This window comes from Trichoderma asperellum, chromosome 2 (assembly GCF_020647865.1).
Source record: "Trichoderma asperellum chromosome 2, complete sequence".
Classification (NCBI taxonomy): Eukaryota; Fungi; Ascomycota; class Sordariomycetes; order Hypocreales; family Hypocreaceae; genus Trichoderma; species Trichoderma asperellum.
The window spans coordinates 1645091-1663573 of record NC_089416.1 but is presented as its reverse complement, the minus strand read 5'-3'; the positions used below and the strand labels follow the sequence as shown (position 1 = coordinate 1663573).

The 18483-nt window shown below is 48.5% G+C and overlaps 3 protein-coding genes across 3 annotated transcripts; 1 reads left to right on the top strand and 2 right to left on the bottom strand.

The window, feature by feature from the left end:
* Positions 1-110: 110 nt before the first annotated feature.
* On the bottom strand, positions 111-5420 carry TrAFT101_002857 (uncharacterized protein). Its single transcript, XM_024904997.2, has 3 exons — positions 2622-5420; positions 1041-2563; positions 111-974 (listed from the first exon to the last, which is right to left on the bottom strand). Exons 1-3 carry the CDS (start codon positions 4981-4983, stop codon positions 633-635), a joined length of 4227 nt encoding a protein of 1408 aa, XP_024763974.1. The 5' UTR covers positions 4984-5420; the 3' UTR covers positions 111-632.
* Positions 5421-13870: 8450 nt separating this feature from the next.
* Positions 13871-15099, top strand: TrAFT101_002856 (uncharacterized protein; the record flags this gene model as incomplete). The annotated part of the gene is made up of 2 exons (XM_024903462.1): positions 13871-13939; positions 14836-15099. The coding sequence occupies 2 exons, from the start codon at positions 13871-13873 to the stop codon at positions 15097-15099; spliced, it is 333 nt and encodes a 110-aa protein (XP_024763972.1).
* Positions 15100-16811: 1712 nt separating this feature from the next.
* TrAFT101_002855 (uncharacterized protein) lies at positions 16812-17195 on the bottom strand (the record flags this gene model as incomplete). The annotated part of the gene is made up of 1 exon (XM_066126717.1): positions 16812-17195. One exon carries the CDS (start codon positions 17193-17195, stop codon positions 16812-16814), a length of 384 nt encoding a protein of 127 aa, XP_065982824.1.
* Positions 17196-18483: the final 1288 nt, after the last annotated feature.

Genomic DNA, 18483 nt, shown 5'->3' with positions numbered 1-18483 from the left:
GTATCTGCAAGCACTACCCATTATCAAAGTGATACGGACCTAGGTGTATTACCTAGATGTATTATTTTCTTTTAACCGGCTACAATTGAAGCAATGCTATAAAAGGCTTTGGCATCTTTCAAACAACACTCTTCAACCTCCTCTTAAAATCCTTCATAAGAAATAACATAGGGCCTCAGAGCAACACAAATCCTCTTCATAAGGCAATGACTAGCGGAACTGCAAAAATCGCCACAACTGCTTTTGAAAAGAGTAAGGAAGTACTCACAATGAAATTATCTTTTCATAATGTCTCTTTTTATTGTCGATTATAATGCCCTAGCCCAGCTCAAGCGCAGCAGATCCCATATACCATAAGATGCCATGCACCAAGACATAATTTCCAGTCTCTTCTCTCCGAATCGCTATATGACCGGCCGTAATCTCCCAAAAGTGTATCTATCATGGCTCGTCTATTGCCCAAAAAAAGCTATTCGCGAAAAAAAAAAAAAAAAAAAAAAAAGAAAAGAAAAGAAAAAAAGGGTGAACAAGATATAATTCTCACCCAACACCCCAACGCCACAAATATTTCCGTATACATTTCCCTATAATACTCTTATACACTGAAAGCCTTCGTTAATATCATTACTCTTTCAATCATTTCCATCATTCAAAATGATCTCCTCTGTGGACTCTGTGAACCAGCCACCTTTCTCCCACTCCCCGGGAACGTATATGCATGACTTTCGTGTCTCGGCATCATATATGCCCCTTAGAAGCGTTGATAGTCTCTTAAAATCAATTGGCTTCAAAATCCATCCATCAAATCCTGCGTCGACATAAGTAGGTTTCAATTCTTCCACCAGAGAGGCTGATACGGCGAATATGGGAATCCGGCCACATTTCGAAGCCAGAGTCGAATGACCCTTGTGTTCAGATGATGTTTCTATTTCTCTTATCATCTTTGTACTGGTAAGGCCGTCTACAATAGGCATCTGAAAAGTGATGTTAGTGTTTTTTTAGAAGAGATAAGAAGCATGCAGAGAGCGGATGCTACTTACCTGCATATCCATAAGGACAACATCAAACGCGGACGAGTTATCGTTATAAGTTGATGCGCAGTCCTGTCCATTTACTGAATGATGGATGCTATTACCAGCTCTTTCCAATCTCTTTTTCAAAATTTTCATGTTGATTGGATCATCCTCTGCAATGAGCACATGCAATGCGCTATTATCCGCCACAGCGCTGCTGATCAAATTGGGCGGGTGCTTCGATTCGGTTGCATCGGTGTCGGCTTCAGAAATGCTGTCTGTCTTCTTCTCCTGTCTGAAAGAAGAAGGCATATCTATGTACTCGTCTGGTACCTTAATTGCTCGAACTGGCACTTTCGTGTCACGGACTTTGGCAGTGCCAAGATCTTCATCGGGAAGGCTGGGAGGCTCGTTTGAAGGAGCAGAGAGGCTTGTGAAGCTTGTGTTGCTGATTTTATTGGAGGCGCTTGTCAGATGAGCTTTGGACGAGAAATATTCGGTATCTTTGTCTTGCAATGCAAGAGGAGTCTTGATAGCATCAATTAAGCGATCCGCATCACTTTTCTGGCTTCCATCCTGGCTAACACCGCTTCGACGACTATCAATGCTCCGTCGCCCTAAGGAAATCGAATCTGTCGTAGAACCTTTGCTGTGATCGAGTAGTAAAATCTCGTTCTCTTGTGCTAGGGGGAGCGACTTGGTTGCCGAAATATCGTAAGTACTAGAAATAGGGTTATTGCCAGCGCCCTCTGCATCTGAGGATTCCTCGGGCAGTTGGAAAGGCAACCGGATAACAAATTGAGAACCCTCCCCTTCTTTCGATTTTAGCCTCATTTGGCCGCCCGCATTTCTGATTGTCCGAGCCACAACAGCTAGACCAAGGCCTAGTGTCTTTAATTCTTGATTTGTGTCTCTTCCATCATTTGCCGGCTGCAGTGCCGATCCTTCCGTGCTGACTTGCTCGAGGTCTCGAAACAGGGCTTCGATTTGTGAAGGGTTCATGCCGCAGCCAGAATCCTCAATCACAATTTGTATTATCACTTGCCGATCCTCTCTAACCTCGGCAACGAGAACATCAACGTTAACAAATCCAGAAGTTGTATGGGCAATCGCATTTGCAGTAACGTTTTTAATAACCTGGCGAACACGCCGACTATCACCCTGTACAAATCGAGGTAATCCAGGATGTTTTGTGACCTGATATTCAATATTTTTCCTCTTCGCGTCGGTGCGGAACGGGTCTACAGCTTCGTCCACGCAGGTGGCGAGGTCAAAAGTTTCTTGCACTGCTAGATGCTGGCCTTCCTCTGTCTTGGTCAGGTCTAAGAGATCATTGATGACATAAATCAACGACTTTGATGCCGAATGAGACTTTGCAAGGTTGTCTCTTGTTTCTTGATCGAGTGACCCCTCAAGGGCGATTTCAAGGTAGTTAATGATAGCATTAAGCGGTGTGCGAACCTCGTGCGCCGAGTTGGCCAGTAGAAGTCTTGTTAGCCGAGTGTTTTGTAGAGCGGCCTCCTTTTCTCGCCAAACCTCGATAAATTTACCTAGAAGTAACAAAATCAATAACTAGCTCTCTCATATTTGGTTCAGAGGAAGAAATACCGTAGACCAGGCAGAGCACCGCTGCAGTTTCAATCTGCTCCTCAACCCATTCACGACATTTACCAACGACAATCTCACTCCACGTTTTGAAGCTGGCTCGGGGCTCCAGATAGCCCACAGTACCTTCTCGAAGGGTTTTTTCATATGGATTTCCGGCCCATCGAACTTCCTTAACCTGTCCTTTGCGGAAAAAAACGATGAAATCCTGACCCCCAGCACTCAGGGGCACATAAAGTAGTCCCGAGATGACCTGGAACCCAAGGGGATACTGCAAGTCCGTAAAATCCTCTCTAATATCTTGAGACGCAACGACCGACGTAAATTTGCGCATTCGAAGATATTCAAGCATGGCCAAAGCTTCTTGGCTCTGTTCAATAACCCCTAAGATTTTGGTTTCCCCTCTAATGCACAGCAGACCAAAATCCGCATCAAATAGCCGTAATAGATCGTCGGAAGATGCAATTATATATCCGGTTGGGTTCTTATCGGTTGGAGCGGTGTTGATCAACTTGCGAGCCTGAAGTCGCAATGCATATGATAATCTTTCGATATTTCTCGAGGCTGTATCTCCCACCAAGCGACACATTTTTCGAATCGGGAAAGAAACACGCATGCCATGATTCCCATAGGAGTGACATGCCACCAGCCCCCAAAGTTCGTTAAAGGCATTGAGGGAGATTGACATGGATGACCGCACTGCCATATTAGCTAAATACTTCAAATGAATGGGAGACATGGCGCGGAGATATGCATGGCTCATATCAAGGGGTACATCAAGATCTTCTTTAGTCCGGCACACCATCCTCGCAGATTGCAAGTCTCGGTCGTAGAGCAAGCGAACCTTATTCAGCTTGTATAAATCGCGTGCCTGGGCAGGAATGTCAGATGCTGGGAAGTGTAGCCCTTTGTATAAGTCAGAAGTCTTTGAAGCATCAACCAACTCGGCCACAACTTTTCCATTCCAGGAAGAGTCAAATTGATATATCATGACTCTATGGAACCCTGTGAGTTCTTTTATTATGCCGATGAGGACTTTTAGAAATATATCAAGATCAGGGGCTGAAGAAAGCTGCTCCTGAACTTGGGACATGATGTCAAACACCTGCATTGCCCCTTGATCACCTCGCTTCTTCCTGGCGCTCCGTAAAATCCTGAGTGGCTTGCTTAAGATCTCTGTACTTTCTTCAATTTGCTCCAAAGTAGGGTTGCCGTTAAGAGTATCCGTAGGAATAGCAGAGCTATTTTCTTCTGGGGGTTGGAGAGGAAATTCTTGATCGTCGTCTTTTTCAAACTCGCAAATGATAAGATCAGGGTGAACGGGATTTATGTGCAATGCACACCATAGTTTTGTACTCTTTTTTTCCTTCCGGCCTCTGATCGAGATACCAAAGACCTCCGGTCCGTTGGCAGCAGGATTAGCGTCTTCATCTCGGATGAAGTCAATATGATCCAAGAGGTTGTCTTGTTGCTCTTCAGTCAAGATATCCAGAAAGCTCTTGAGCCCAAACAGCTGCTGAGGCGTATAACCCAGGAGATTCCGGCAGTTCTCGCTGACATATCGCACAACAAACTGGCCTTCGTCCTCCTCGCGCATGGCTAAGAGGACACCGAAGCTTTGAATAGCACCTGGAATATGAATGGGCTCTTCTTCGCATCTTTGCAAAACCCCATCTCTACCAGTGATAACAGCATGACCTTCGTCGGTGGTAACGTGCGTAAAGCGGGTTGCAACATGCAGGAATTCGCCTGATGGCTGGTCGTCGGAAGTCACAGATGCCTCAGCCGGGACTAGTGAATTATCGCCTTCAGAGCTTTTGCCATCGTCGCCAGGCACAACTGCGTCGTCGTCATCTTTATCTGAAATGGTTAGGTTTAAATTCAAAGGCGTCGATGAGCTGTGACGAACGGCATCCGCCTGTACGCTGCTGTAAGGCCCACTCATGGCCCTTTTTTTGCGGATTTGGGCAGCTCGGTCATTGGGAGGAGGCGGCGATGTTGGCGACATAGGCTCAAAGTCTAGTCTGCGGGTGTCGATCCAGGACTCTGTGCGATTGGCAGAGCTGAGAAGGTGTACCGGTATGCCAGGGCCTTGGTTGTCAGTCTCGGTCAGATGGGGGAACAAGTCTTCGTCGGAAACAGGGCCAACGCGGACTACAGAGCGGATTGGAAATACTCGACCACCCGCGAGGTCATCGGAGGTTGAGGTAGGTGACTGGTGGCCCAGTGGCTGATCACATCTTGCGCTCTGAGTTGAGGTGGGCGTCTGATCGTCGTGTGCGCTGGCCGCGGTCTCCAAGTGGCCGTCAGCCGGGGTGGATTCGTTTGAGGCTCCCTCCGACTCATCTTGCCGCGACGAGTCCATTATCTGAGAGTTCGAGTTGTTTGAGGCACAGATTGTGCTTCGTTGAGTATGTCAAGCTGCAGGAAGCACATGCCGCGTCGGTTTTCAAGCTGAGCGCATCTTCGGGAGGAAGCAACACAGGGAGGTCAAGATACAGTTGGAGTCAAGCTGCACTCGGGCTGGAGCTAGGCTAGCAAGAGAGGGGGGGAGAGAAGTGGAAGAGATGCCAAGAAAACCAGGGGGATGCAAAAGACAGAAACAGATCTGTGTGGAGTGAAGAAAAGGCTGGAATGGGATGCTGCTAAGAAAAGGACGGAGCGGGTGAGGCGACATGTACCTGCTGCATTAGTTGGGATAACTTGATGCCACTAAGGGTCTGCCGATCATCGTCGTTTAGTGCCTAGCAGCGTTCCCATATCGCCAGGGCCTAGTCTGGGAGGCGCAAATCAAACGCTGCGAGTGCGTGGCCAGTGAAGAAATGCCTTGCACGCGAATCATATGGCACAGGCATTTCCGCAGACAATTTAAGCTCCGAAGTATTAGCGCAGATGCGTTTAATGGAGCCGGCACCAGTCAGTTCTCGATGTTTCGCATGCCGGCGCAATATGTAGGCAGGCCCTGGTTTTTGGTGCTGCTACTGCTAGTACCATCTACATGTGCATAATAGTGCTTGCCTACTCCCTACCTAGTACATACAGTAGTAGGCGGGTGAGGGGTAAGAGCGCACATGTGATGATGGCGTATTACCTCACTGTCTGATCAGAGGCATCTTTATGGCGATCTGTGTTTGATCAATCCAAGCTGCATCTCGTCTGCCGACGCTTCGTCAATTCAAGCGCCAAAGACACGCGGTTGTGGCCAAATAAACGTGATTGTGCTCTCATCTGCCACTTATAGCGTCACCATGCATGGAGGGGTAGATACTATAGGTTCAATGTTATAGGTGGTTTTATTGCTTGCATGCACATGCAGTACATGTACCTATAGATGTGTATCGTGTACCTCTAGTACCTAGGCTCGGTAATCAATCGAATCTCAAAACCCACATACCGCTGCACTTCAATCGGTTCGCCCCAGGTCAAGGCTGGCCAGGAGCAGTAAGATAGGTAGTATGAAGAGTTTTTCTTGATCTCTTATTTCTTTAGTCTCCAGGCTTTCCGCTCAATCAGTCCTCTGCCACTCTAGCCTACTAGGACACAAGATCGGCTCTGCTCCGTATTAAACCCCCGTCAGCAGCGAAAGGATTGGGGTCCTCCGGAACAGATGGTCCGGCAAGAGGGCAAACTAAGCATATAAGTGGCGCCCTTTTGAGACCCGAGGCCGAAATCTGTTGGCTGAGAGCATCTCATTTGGCCAAGCACGGCTTTTGGAGGGAGGCGAATCAACGCTCGCTCATATTTGGCTGTGACAAATGATTGGTTTTTCTGGTTCAGTTTTTATTTTTTCATTTTTTTTCCCTAGCATAAAATTGCCATATTCTAGAATGATAATATGCGGAATGTCGATCCCTTTTCAATTTTTTGGCTGACAAATCGCCCTCAAAACCGACCAGTTTCTTCAAGTTAAAATTTTCTGCCGAGGCCGCGTGGCTAGATAGCCAGCCAAGACAATGTTTGGCAGTGATGAGAGACATACATACTAGGGAAGGTTAGTAGGTTTAATATTGGGAAAAAAAAAAAAAAAAAAAAAAAAAAAAGAATCATAAAGACAATCCTATGCATATCCAGTGGCGCTGCTCATCGTTTGAAATTCTGTAAGATCTTAAAAGTTGAAGAATATCTGTCATGGGATATATGTCAAGTTCAGGTTATTCGTCAATAATCTTCTGGGGGCTGTCCCTGTTCAATGTATAACTATCGTGTTGCCAATTGAAATTGTGTCAATGCTTGCTCTTCTTCTTCATCTATATATAGGTTTAAAAAAAATTGGCTACGAACGCTCCTTGCCGTTAACTGCTATACCAAAATTGCACGTCTTAAGAAGCAGGTTTCATGTTTATAAGCAAAAGAAACAATTAAATCGTAATTGCTTTTCTCTCTTTTCATTGTTTGTATCGTGCATATCTACTTAACTATAATATCATTGCGTAGCTACATGTATGTAGACCAGAAATTTTTCGAAAGATAGGCAGACAAGTGTTCAATATGACAGAGATTTTAAAGTTCGATTTCTTAGATCTGACAGGAAACCCCCAACAGAAAAAAGAAATGACAAAATGGAGCTTACAACTCTTAAGAAAGACGACCACATAACATTTAGTATTGAACACAGCAAATCTATATGACCCCTTAGCCCAGCAATCCCATTCTATCATGGTCTCACAGGCGCTGTTTCTCCTATCTAGATATATCCGTCACAAGCATAATAGCACTTACGTATCATCTAATGAAATATAAATGGGTCAAGTACACAAATACTGAAGAGTTTATATAGCCCTTGTCCAACAACGAGCTATGGAGTCAACAAGTCGCTGTACAGACCAAGAACAGTACACAGGTCCGTCAACTTCAATACCCATAGCTCCACCCAACCAGTATTACGAAGCGCTGATAGAAACTGTGTTTTTCCTGTTCTATCTTAACGTTAAACTTCGCAAGTGGTTTTAAATCTTTCTTGAAAATTGGATTGGTTCATATTTATACCAACACCACGAGCGATTGAAAGTAGCATAGCTAACTTGGGTATATCGTCACCTGTTGGTACTATAATGACTTTCCCGCCGCGGCTTGTCTTTGTATTTATATGAAGGATATAGACAGGAATCAAACAAATAGACCTCGTTAGACAAGAACAGAAATCCATGGTCCGTTATCAGGCATTTCTAGTCACTGAAGCTCGGCTTAGGTACAGCCCTTTATTACACTGGTCTTTGCAACATATACCGAGCCAGCAGCAGCTGAATTGATAGATAAGATTTCGAAATTTCATCAAGTTTTTCACAATTTAAAAGAGCAAGCATTATATGGCCATTATGGTTAAATCCGGGATCGTTCAATAATCTGAGTGAGATATTGCGTCTCTTTCATCCAGGTAATATTGAACTTTGCGAGAGATAATTTCTGACTTTCCATGGTACGAGTCGGGTATGTCCATCAGAACTGTCTTTGCCCGCCAGTGGCTTCATTGCTGAGCTTGAAAATCATGTTTAAACCAGGCCAAATATAGGTACAGTGTGCTCAGCCCTATCGTGATGGCACCGTAAATATCAGAACTTGGCAAGTCTATCCTATAAACTCATAGTACGACTCATTCTTAGATGAGTGCATGTAGCAGGCTATGGTCAGATCCATCGTATACGGGGAAAGGGTTCTAGACTTGCGTTCGCCTCAAAGTTCCATATTATCACGTTTACAATTAGAATCTCTTTGAGCCGTGCAAAACCCAATGATGCGGGAAGCTTGCCGCAATCTCCAACGAAAATGCAGTCAATATAGAAACTGGATGCAGAACACTCGTTGCTTTGCATAATAATACTCTCACTATATTGCCAGTAGAGATATATGCCTGTAGCCGGAACGGTGAATCTAACGCTAAATTGATCTACAACTGGGATATTGTGCACGCCTGTTGCGTTGGCTGTGCAGTTAGCTAAAGTTCAATTTCGCCAATTTACATACCAACCGAGCCTCTGTTCTTTCTCGTTCGTTCACGAGAAATTGGCTAGGTGAACTCGATTTCTTGAATAGTGTTCGACGAGGTGGCCGATGACGAGGCTAGTTGCTCATCTATTCTCTACAGAATTGGTAGATATCCGGTACTATATATCACATATCATGTGTTAGCTTCATGTGTTTGCTCCATGTTTAAGACATAGCCGAGCACAATGCGATAAACATTGAAAAGAAACTGTCCCTAGGTTTCGTTGCTTGCCGTGGCCTCGTAGGACGGTTCATTGGCACTGCTGAACTTATTATGTCTATCATTACTAGCATCAAGGAGGACGGAATGCCTCATAGCTTCAACATTTTGTAAGGACTTGCCGCTCAAATAGAGCTTCAAACCTTTCGGCCTCAATGAGTTCATGATCAATGTGGTGGTTGGGCTTTCTGATCAGTCTCTATTTTCCTACTTATCATAGAGCGACAAGTTTCGGGACATCGTATAGAAGCTAAACATTTCTGTGCGTGGAAATTACTTCCTTAGCTTTAGATTCTTCTGTTATACTCACCACGCTGCTAGTCAAAACACAGGGCCATCATCGTTCAACTTCTAACGATTTATCACCCTGATCTTCAAGCTTGGTCTTGGTAGCGTCAAGGACGTTGAGGGCCAATAAATTGCAATTATAAACATCAATCAACCTAAATTGATCAGCATCTTGTACACTGTAAGATAAGTATATAACATGATTCAGAAGAGTGCGCAGATAATGCTAATATTAACACTAGATGAGAATGGGGTAAGTCAGAGGGTAAGATTTTGCGTGGCTTTGCAAATTACGGGTATAAAAATCAGAAGTTATCAAAGTAATGACTTTCAAAAAGAGGCATGCCACTTACTACCTGGGTAGAGATATACATGTGCTTATGCATGGCGAGACAAGCAGAGAAGAGTTCAGCCGTACCAGTAAGGGCACTCATAAATCGCAGAAGATTACTCTACAAGTAGATGATTGGATCAAAGCAACATCGGGTATATATTAAACAACAACAATTCATGGTTAACCTCCACAACGTTCACATATGCATTCTCTCTCGCAGCAGCCGTTAACGCGAATCTCACCGTAGCCATCGCTCCACCATTCCTTACTAGCTCGATCATAAATAGATCCCCATTGAATTGTACAAGTATATAGATAAATATCTTAAAGCAATTGGGGCGTTAAAGCGATTCTAAACGAATTGATGGCATAAGCACTACTATGGTATTTATAGAATAGCAAAGAGCTATGTTAGCTACTAATAGTAGCTATTCACAAACTACGCTTTAGCCTCCAGGCAAAGCAGATTAGCCAAGAGCGATCGTTGCGCCGTAATCGCCTAGTATTCATTTCAATCCAAATCTAAGTAGCACTTAGAACGTATACGTTGCTGAACACGAGGGCCTCGTGGATGCTCTGCTCTCACCGCGATTTCAAGCATCTCACCAGTTCTCAAGCTCACATCCACTAAAGCTCAAGGGCTATTCTAGCGGCACCAAAGAAACCAGCTATGACATCATCACAGGAACACTGCGATTGAGTTCTCGGTAGCTCATCCACTACGGCACAGAATGGGAAAATAGGCCCTATCTGCAGAGGGCATGGTTTGTACGATTCATGGTCAACCGGCCGCGATGCGAGTCAGACGAGAGGAGTGTAAAGATGAGATCTGCCGTAGGTCTCCGCGGATGGTTAATGCTGGGGCCGCACTATCCGGATTGAAGACTCTTGTCACTTCGGCTATTACGAAAGAAAAACGCGAGATGGGAGAAATGACAGCAGAAATTGCAAGATACGGTGTGATATGTTTCTACAGCTGATTCCCGGCTTGTCGTTGATATACAAAACGACATCTCCAAGCCGGGTGCCCAGCAACGAGTAATTGTTCTATGCCAGTGCGAAAACATCTAGGTCAATGGGAGATGAACGGAGATGTCGATTGACGAAGCTAAAATAGCAACGCCATATCTGGCAACAAAAAAAAAAAAGAGACAAAAGAAAATTACTACATCAGAACAAGCGGTGTTGCCGTGCAAAAACCGAGGTTAGCAATCAATAAGAACATCGAACTTGAGTCAAAAGCTCTTAGCACGTCAGAACCGAAGACCAGCGGACGCGGATTCAACCACGGCGAGGCCGTGAGTCGTCCGCATCCGCAAATTCTTGAATCTCTCGGATCTCGACTCCGATAAGGCCTTACCGAAGCCGCCGGAATAAGTGGCGACGGGGCCTGTCAAAGACGGGTTTTTGGTGGCTTTGGGTAGTCCCGTTTCCACAGCAGCCCGAAGTGAAACAGAAAATCTGCCCAACTGTGCAAAACACGGCAGAGAAGGGCTTTTGTTTTCGACGATAAGAAGAGACTGAAAAAACACACCCCGAACCCCTCCCCTCTTTGCGCGCGCTGCAATGTGAGGATGACCTGATCCAGCTCTAGAGCAGGTCGAGGGTTGCGAGGAACGTCATAGTGCAGTTGGATCAAAGCAACATTTGACGGAACTGTGTGTGTGTGTGGGAGAGGAAAGAAAAACTCGGCAGTCAGAAAAAAAAAGACCTGCTTTTAACTGAGTGGTCGGCCAGCGCGCTTAGTAGGCGGGGCAAGTCGAAATTTTTGTGATCCGAACATCAGCTCCACCCAGCCAATCACAGGGCCGGGATTCGCAGCAGAAGAGGGCAAGCAGATGAAAAAAAGAGGCACCGGCTTGGGCGGTTTGGCGCATCGCAGCAAAATCTGGCCAAGTCGCAGCAAGTCACAGACATGTGCGAAATCTCTCCCCCACTAAAAGGCGTTCGTGTGCCCTTCCCCAGCCCGGCGCTATTGTTCGGGCAGCGTAGCATTGTATCAGACCTTTGCTGGGCAATCAAGGAGCGCGCTCACGCTTCCAATTATACGGGCACGAGGCCCGTTGGAGCGGGCGCTTTGGGAGGCATCGAGCGAGACACTAGCAGCCTGGAAACTCGGCGGCGCCTCCCAAGCTTCGAGACAAGCGTGTCTTCAACAAAGCTGTCGCCTGCATGAAGATGAGGGGGATGCCGCACACACTTTACCGTACATACAGATGGCTTCATGGCATAGCTTACACATCGCTAGCCGGTAACACACCTGTTCGTGCTTTTGCACACATCATCAGCTCGTTCCCGGGCGATGCCGATCGTGTCGGGCCGTAAGCCCATTCATGCCTGGATGATCGTCGTCGTCAGCGCCTCAACTCCGGGCGGCCCAAAGGCTGCTGTTCCCAGACCAGACCCAAAGCTTTTCGCATTTTGCCGCCCAAAAGACACGCCACAGAGACACGCTTGCATGCATCGCTCTGTTTTCTGGTGTGGGAGACGAAGAAACGAACGGCCCAGGGGGTGGTTTATCAGACGGCGCTTGGCTGTCGCTGTAAGAAGAAGTAACAAGTATGTAAAAGAGGCCCAGCCGAGCTCCCCCAAAGGTGACGAAGGCCAAGTTTCTTAGCTGCTGGGCTGGGGGACCACTCGTCCGCGCCCAATGAGCAGACGGCGCGCTCATAGTTCTAGAAAGATCAACCATTTCGAGATCCGTTGTGGCGCTTGTGACGCCTGGGCGCCTCTGCCAATCATGGCGCGTTTGCGATTCCGATCCATTTTCGATCCTCTTGTGGTACAGTGCGAATGCCACATGCCAGGCCGTTTCGCCTTCCATTGCATCCCCCCCCTTCTGCCACTTCAGGTGATTCTGCAGATTCTAGGCTCTGATCCCAAAGCTGGGCAGATGTCGGCAGGCTACATGTGTGTTTGTGGCACTGCTTGTAATCTTGGCTAACCCGAAATTGCACCATGTTTCCAGCCGCACGCGGTGCATACTTGTACGGGGAAGGACGCACTGAAGATTTGCATCAACGGCGAGACATGTCCGGCCCTTGGCTGGATCTGGGCAATTGATGAATTCGCTGAGACAGCTCTCGTTCTTCTCTGAGAGCACAGGCAGTTCGGATCCGAAGGGCGGGGCTAGTCGCGTGTCGATTTTGTTCGGCTCAGCTTATATACATACAGCTAGCATGATCGCCGTATTTGCAAATCATCTGCCTGGGGGTCACGAGCTTTTCGAGACGGTCAGATTTGGAGCTGCCGCTGATACGCATCGCGCTGGAAATAGCCTGGTCTCCCGTCGCCTTTGCGAGCGGCTGTCGGTGCTGCTGGATAGGGTACTCGACATACTGTATCTGGCTGCATCTCCATCCCAGGCGCGCCTCGTACTTCGTACAAACGGAGCATTAGCACCAGGTACCGTGCCTTGACTACATGCAGAGCACCTTGTTAGCGCAATCAGAATGCTGCCAGCAGCTGAAATCATCCTTGAGAGCTGCTGCAGCTGCCGCTGCTTTCAGGGACCAAGCACTCCCCCCCCAGCATATGCGGCTGGCAAGAAGCAGATTCGACGGCTGGGCATTGCAATTTCTGAGCTGCAGAAGGCTCCTCCAATACAATACGATACGACGGAGTATTACCGGTGGTGAATGGAACTCGTACCGCTATGGAGTCTCGGTCCAGACCCCCTACATGCAGCAGCAAAAAGCCCACCCGCGTGGTTGCAGCCAATCGTACAGGCATGGCTGGCGCCGATCCTCTTTTAATAGCTCCTGGTTTGAAAAGGAAGCTGGGGCTATGGAGCAAGAGAAGACTGGTCATTTGTTTGAGCAGCAAATGAGTTGCCTAGCCCTCTGTCATTTGACGAGTCAGATACACCCATTCCATTCCCCACGCAACAAAGCCTCTTCCCCCCATGCTGTCCATGCCTTCATCGCGATTGTCGGCCTAATTGCTGCTAGCAATGCCCAGTGCCACCACCTTACTAGTACCTAATCTACACTATTTGCACGCTCTGCATCTTCTACACTAAACGTGCCTATTAATACCTTGCATCGTTGGGGCTAGAGCACGCCATACCAAGCCAGTTCTGCAGAAACGCAGGGCCCCTTGGACAGCATCTGTTGCTGCCATAGTGAATACTAGGTTAGTAGCCAACTACCTACTAGCACCGTAGCATTTATACTTCTTCGACACACACACACGGACAGGCGGCATGTGCAGCATCGTGCATTATTTTGTAGCTTGGCACAAGCACCAGCGGCACGATTGGGCATGCTGGGCTTTGGGACCTACAAGCGCGATGCATTACGTCAGTGGGGTCTTGGGGGGGGTCTTTGGGGGGGCCTTTGCACGCCCCTGAATTCTGCTCCGCGGAATAAGTAGCATCGCCATGCGCCGAAACACTGTTGGTCATTTCACAGGACTACCCTCCGCACCATGCCACGAGCTCAGACCCTATTACCGATGGGCCGACTGTTCCAGGTCTGCAGACAGGCCTTGAAAAAGGTAGGTCCCTTACCTAGGTATGTCTTTGTCTACAATGTACATACACAGCGCCTGGCAGTGCACGGCACAAACCAAGTAATGCTGCTGCCTTGGGAGGATGGTTACAGCTGGTACCTTACCTACCGCAAATTATAGGTACTAGGGAGTTACTATCATTCAACGCCCGGGTTTTGTTGTCCAGCTGCCAGCACCCTAGCAGCAGCTAAAGTCGTCAATTGCAATTACATGTACACGCATCATAATCTTATACTATCTCTACCTTACCGCCTCTACTTAGCTTCAAGTACTATAGGTGTTTCGTAAATATATATTTGAGCAGACTAACCTTTTTATTCAAGCCACGGCTAGGTGCTAGGTGGCAAAACGAAAGCCTTTGAATAACAATTCGCAAATGATATTATACATAAGGTATTGGTACTGCAGTGCCTATCTCACCTGAACACCTAACCATCTTAGGTAATGCATTCCTCTGCTCAAACCGCCCGGAGATTGGACTGCGCCGGCTGTCTATGTACATATGTATCTGGCCACTCATCTCTACTAATGTCAGCCATGGAAAAGCACCCCATGCAAGTCCCTTGGCCTGCCATTACATTGCCGACCTTGTCGTTGCTACGGTTTCCTGCAGCTATGGTTGTACAAGGCGAATTAAGGTCCTGACAGCCTCATCAGCTTTAAGGGACGAAGCAGGAGAAGGGCCGCATGTGCTCGACTAAGTCTGTCGTTCGGAGGGTTTCTCCCTGGCCATGAATTGCTAAAAAAGGCAAAGAAACGCCCATGAAAATTGATGTACACCCAGCTATGTATGCTAATGCAATGATACAGTGCATTTCATCGCGGCGTATCAGCTTATCTAGACTTGCCTTATCCTGGCTGTACTAATCAACGTGACAAAGCCCTGCCGCCCACATTACCGTGATGAAAAGTACCTAACGTTCGGACGGGACCGAGGACGAGCAGATGACGGTGGGGATCAAGAAAAGGCCAACACCAAGTCCAAAGGGGTGGCCCAGGAACGAAACAGTGAAGAGAACGGGCGAGTTTCTGGCACGGCAAGACATATTCTGTCATGGCTATCCCGTTCGCAGTATCCCGCGTCTTTTGGCTGCAACAACCTCGCCCGCGCTTTGACGGACAAGCAACCGTCAGATCACTTGTGAAGACGTAAAAAGAACAGGCTAGGCGGCTTACACCAACGTAGCTTGGCTTGGCACTGCCTCGCTGTGCAGGAGGAGAGCCTCGTATAGACAATGGAAAATCGCAAAAGACTGATTGGGAGAAGTTTTGGATTCAGTTTCTAGATGAAAGATATCCGGCATTGGGAAGGAAAAGCGATTTTCCAGGCCCATGGTATCCGCGGAATAGCGTTTATCATGCACTTACACTGTTCATACTACATAGTAGCACTACGACCTAGTATGGCAGTATGGCAGACCTAGCATGAATTCTTCAGGGTCTTGAGCAAAGCAAAGCATAGCCTATCCGGAAAATTTCCCCAGGGATCCTTGAGCCAAAGTGCTAGCAAACGCCAAAGCAGCCTTTCCCCACCAGCGGAGCACTACGGCTGTTGGGAATTGGGTTTTTTCATGCCGCGAATAGCGAAGGTGCCTACAAATGGTACATGATCCGGTGGAGAGGATCAGGCCAACTGCACGAAATGTTACCTGTACTGTCGCCCGTGGCAGGGCACAAGGAAAGAAGGATGAAAAGAGCGTGGCGGGAAACGAGAATGGCGCAATGCCATGCGCCTGGCAGCATGGGCTAGCCTCAAGATGGAGTGTGCCGACCGTCTATGCCAAGGCCAAGCTCTACCGCAAGAACCGCTCTCTCTCTCCATGCATATATATGGGGAGAGGCAAGGGCCGGCTGGGGTTGGTGTAGAAGGGACTGGCAGACAGACAGACACCGCGGGATCATCTGAGGCTCATTAGTTTAGCACTTTTGCTTCTCCGTACATACCATACAAGGAAGGATATCTCAGGACTGGAGAACCGGGGGAGGGCAAGAAGGGGTAGATGCGGTTCTCTAAATGAAATGCCTGCCGACAGAGTCTTGCCCGCATGTGCACATGGACGGACGGCGCAATAATAGCACCGCAGCTGCAGTGAAAAATGTGAGACCTGAGAGGGGGACACACTGCCAGTGCCGTCTACAGCAAAATCAACCCATTGCCCAGCTCGCCACCTGAATGTAGGTGTTGGTGATGCTGCTGACGGTTTATGTACGACGTGCATTGCCCAGGGATTTTTAGGTACAGTAGGTAGAGGCGACTTTGCCCCAGAATGCCTGCAGTTAAGGTAACTGGCATGTACGGAGAATGCTCCATGCAGACTGGAGCTGTGGGCGGATGCTAGTGAGCCGGTGGTAGCGAAGTTTAGGAAGCACCAAGTACATGTACCTTACGTTAAGTGGTACGGGCCTGTTGGCGACGACTGGCCTACATGTACCTTACGCAGCTGCGCCTACAGTGTCTGCTTGTAGCTAAAGCAAGGCACTTGTGCCTTTTGCCTCTGTAGGATGCAGGTACCGCGACAGCCAGCGCTGGTCCTTGTTCCCCTTTCGCCCGCCAGAAGGGCCTGTCCCATCCCAAGTCCAAGCCAGTCAGCCAGCCCAGCACATGGAAGCAACAAGGCAGACGAGAAGCGCCGCCGATCGATGGCGATTCGAGATGGGATGGGCAAGGCAAGGCAAGGCAAGGCAATGGCAACTTTCCAAGAGGCTGCTCCTCCGCACGTCGTTCTTCTGCGCCGGGTTCGTTAGCAAGGCAAGACGCGGAATTCTTCGGGCGCGCAGCCCATCCCACTCATGCGACCGTCCTTTTCTGCTGCTTGCTGCACACCATCACCCAGGGAAAACGCAATTACCACTACAGCTAACCGCCTTTCGCCCTGTGCGCCACGCCGCGATCCAAGTCTGGAGGCTGCTGCTGCTCCTCCCCCCCCCCCCCCCCCCGTGTATCGCTGTCGCTTCTGGCACGGTAGAGCGGAGCCGCCGCCAGAGGAGAACGGCCTGCCTGCAGGATTTCACTGTCCCGAGCACTGTACAGCGCGAGTGAGCGAGCCCGCTTCGGTAGGCGTTCCACGCGCCTTGTGCTTGAAGCGGCTTGGCCTGGTCTCGCTCGTTTGGCCGGCCCCTTGTCGTGTCGAGGGTACTCGAGTCGAGTCGCACCCCCGGCCTGCTCAGCAGCAGCTGTGACAACCGTCATTGTGCCAGCCCGAACCGTCCACCCAGTGTTTGATTCAGGATGGCCGTTCATGGCCCAGCCTGCACCAGCACGAGCCAGAAGGGAACGAGAGCCGACAGGCTTTGGCGATTTGGTAGCAGAACGCGATTAATTAATACCTACCTGCGATCCATGCTGTTGCTAAGTTAATCACAGGTACTGCGTGTGTACTGTACTTTGATGCTCGTCTCGTGCATCTAGTATAGTACCTTATATACAGAAACACTGCCCTCTTTCCACCCGCTTTTTTCCTTTCGTTCTGACCATTTGCTCGTCCGTCTATTGTCTGTCTTACACGCATTGACTTGGGTTTCCAAGAATAAACACATTGAGAGCCCGTCCTATCCGCCGAGACGCTCGGAGCCTTTCTCCATTCTCCTCTTCTCTCTCTCCTGTTCTCCGGCTCTCTCATCAGTATCTTACGACTTCTCCTCTATGTCCTCCTTCTTCCTTCTACATCCACATACATCTACATCTACGCTTATTTCTTCACCTACTCGATAGTAGTAGTGGCAGCAATAGCTCTCTTCTAGCCGCCTTCTTCTCCCCCTTCTCCTCCTCCACCCCTCGTCTCTCCCTCTCTCTGTCTATTCCGTTTACACATCGTCGTTCCTCATCTGCCGTCATTTGCCCCTCCTCCGTTACCACTGCTACCACCACCAGCTCTCACGTTACCACGGCTATTGTTACCCGCGTGCGCGCAAAGCAGAACGTGTCTGGCTGGATCCGCTTGCTTTGCTGCAGGTTGACGACACTGAGCAGGTCTCGGCTGACCTGGGCTAAACCGATATTCGCACCAGCTCCCAGCTAGCGGCTCCCGGGCTGGCGCCAAACTCGCTTGGCCTTCTACATACAACCTCGAACCGGGCCCTTTTTTCGCAAAGGACACACGGGAGACACGGGAACGCAGCAACCTTTTCTGCCGCCAGTCGATTCCGGCTTTCCATGCGCGGTCCCTTTTGTTCATATTGAGGCATTGGCGCCATCTGCTCTTCCTGGGCAGACACAGCGGTTGAACACGGTCAACTGCCCTTGCACCGAGAACCACGAACGGGCGCTCTGCTCTGCTTCTTAGACGCTGCAGCACGACATTCCGGAGAATAAGCCAAGTATACCTGCTACTGTATAGATACAGTAGGCACTATATACTACTCCGGACTCCATTCATCTGCCTACTCCATACATCTGCTCCATACTTGTATACCACTACTATTACCTACAAGTTATACGCTGCTATACTCTACCGGTATAGTATCGCACACGCTACCGTCGATATCCACTCGTCCTCACCGGCTCTTGCAGAGTACATACGGTACGGTAC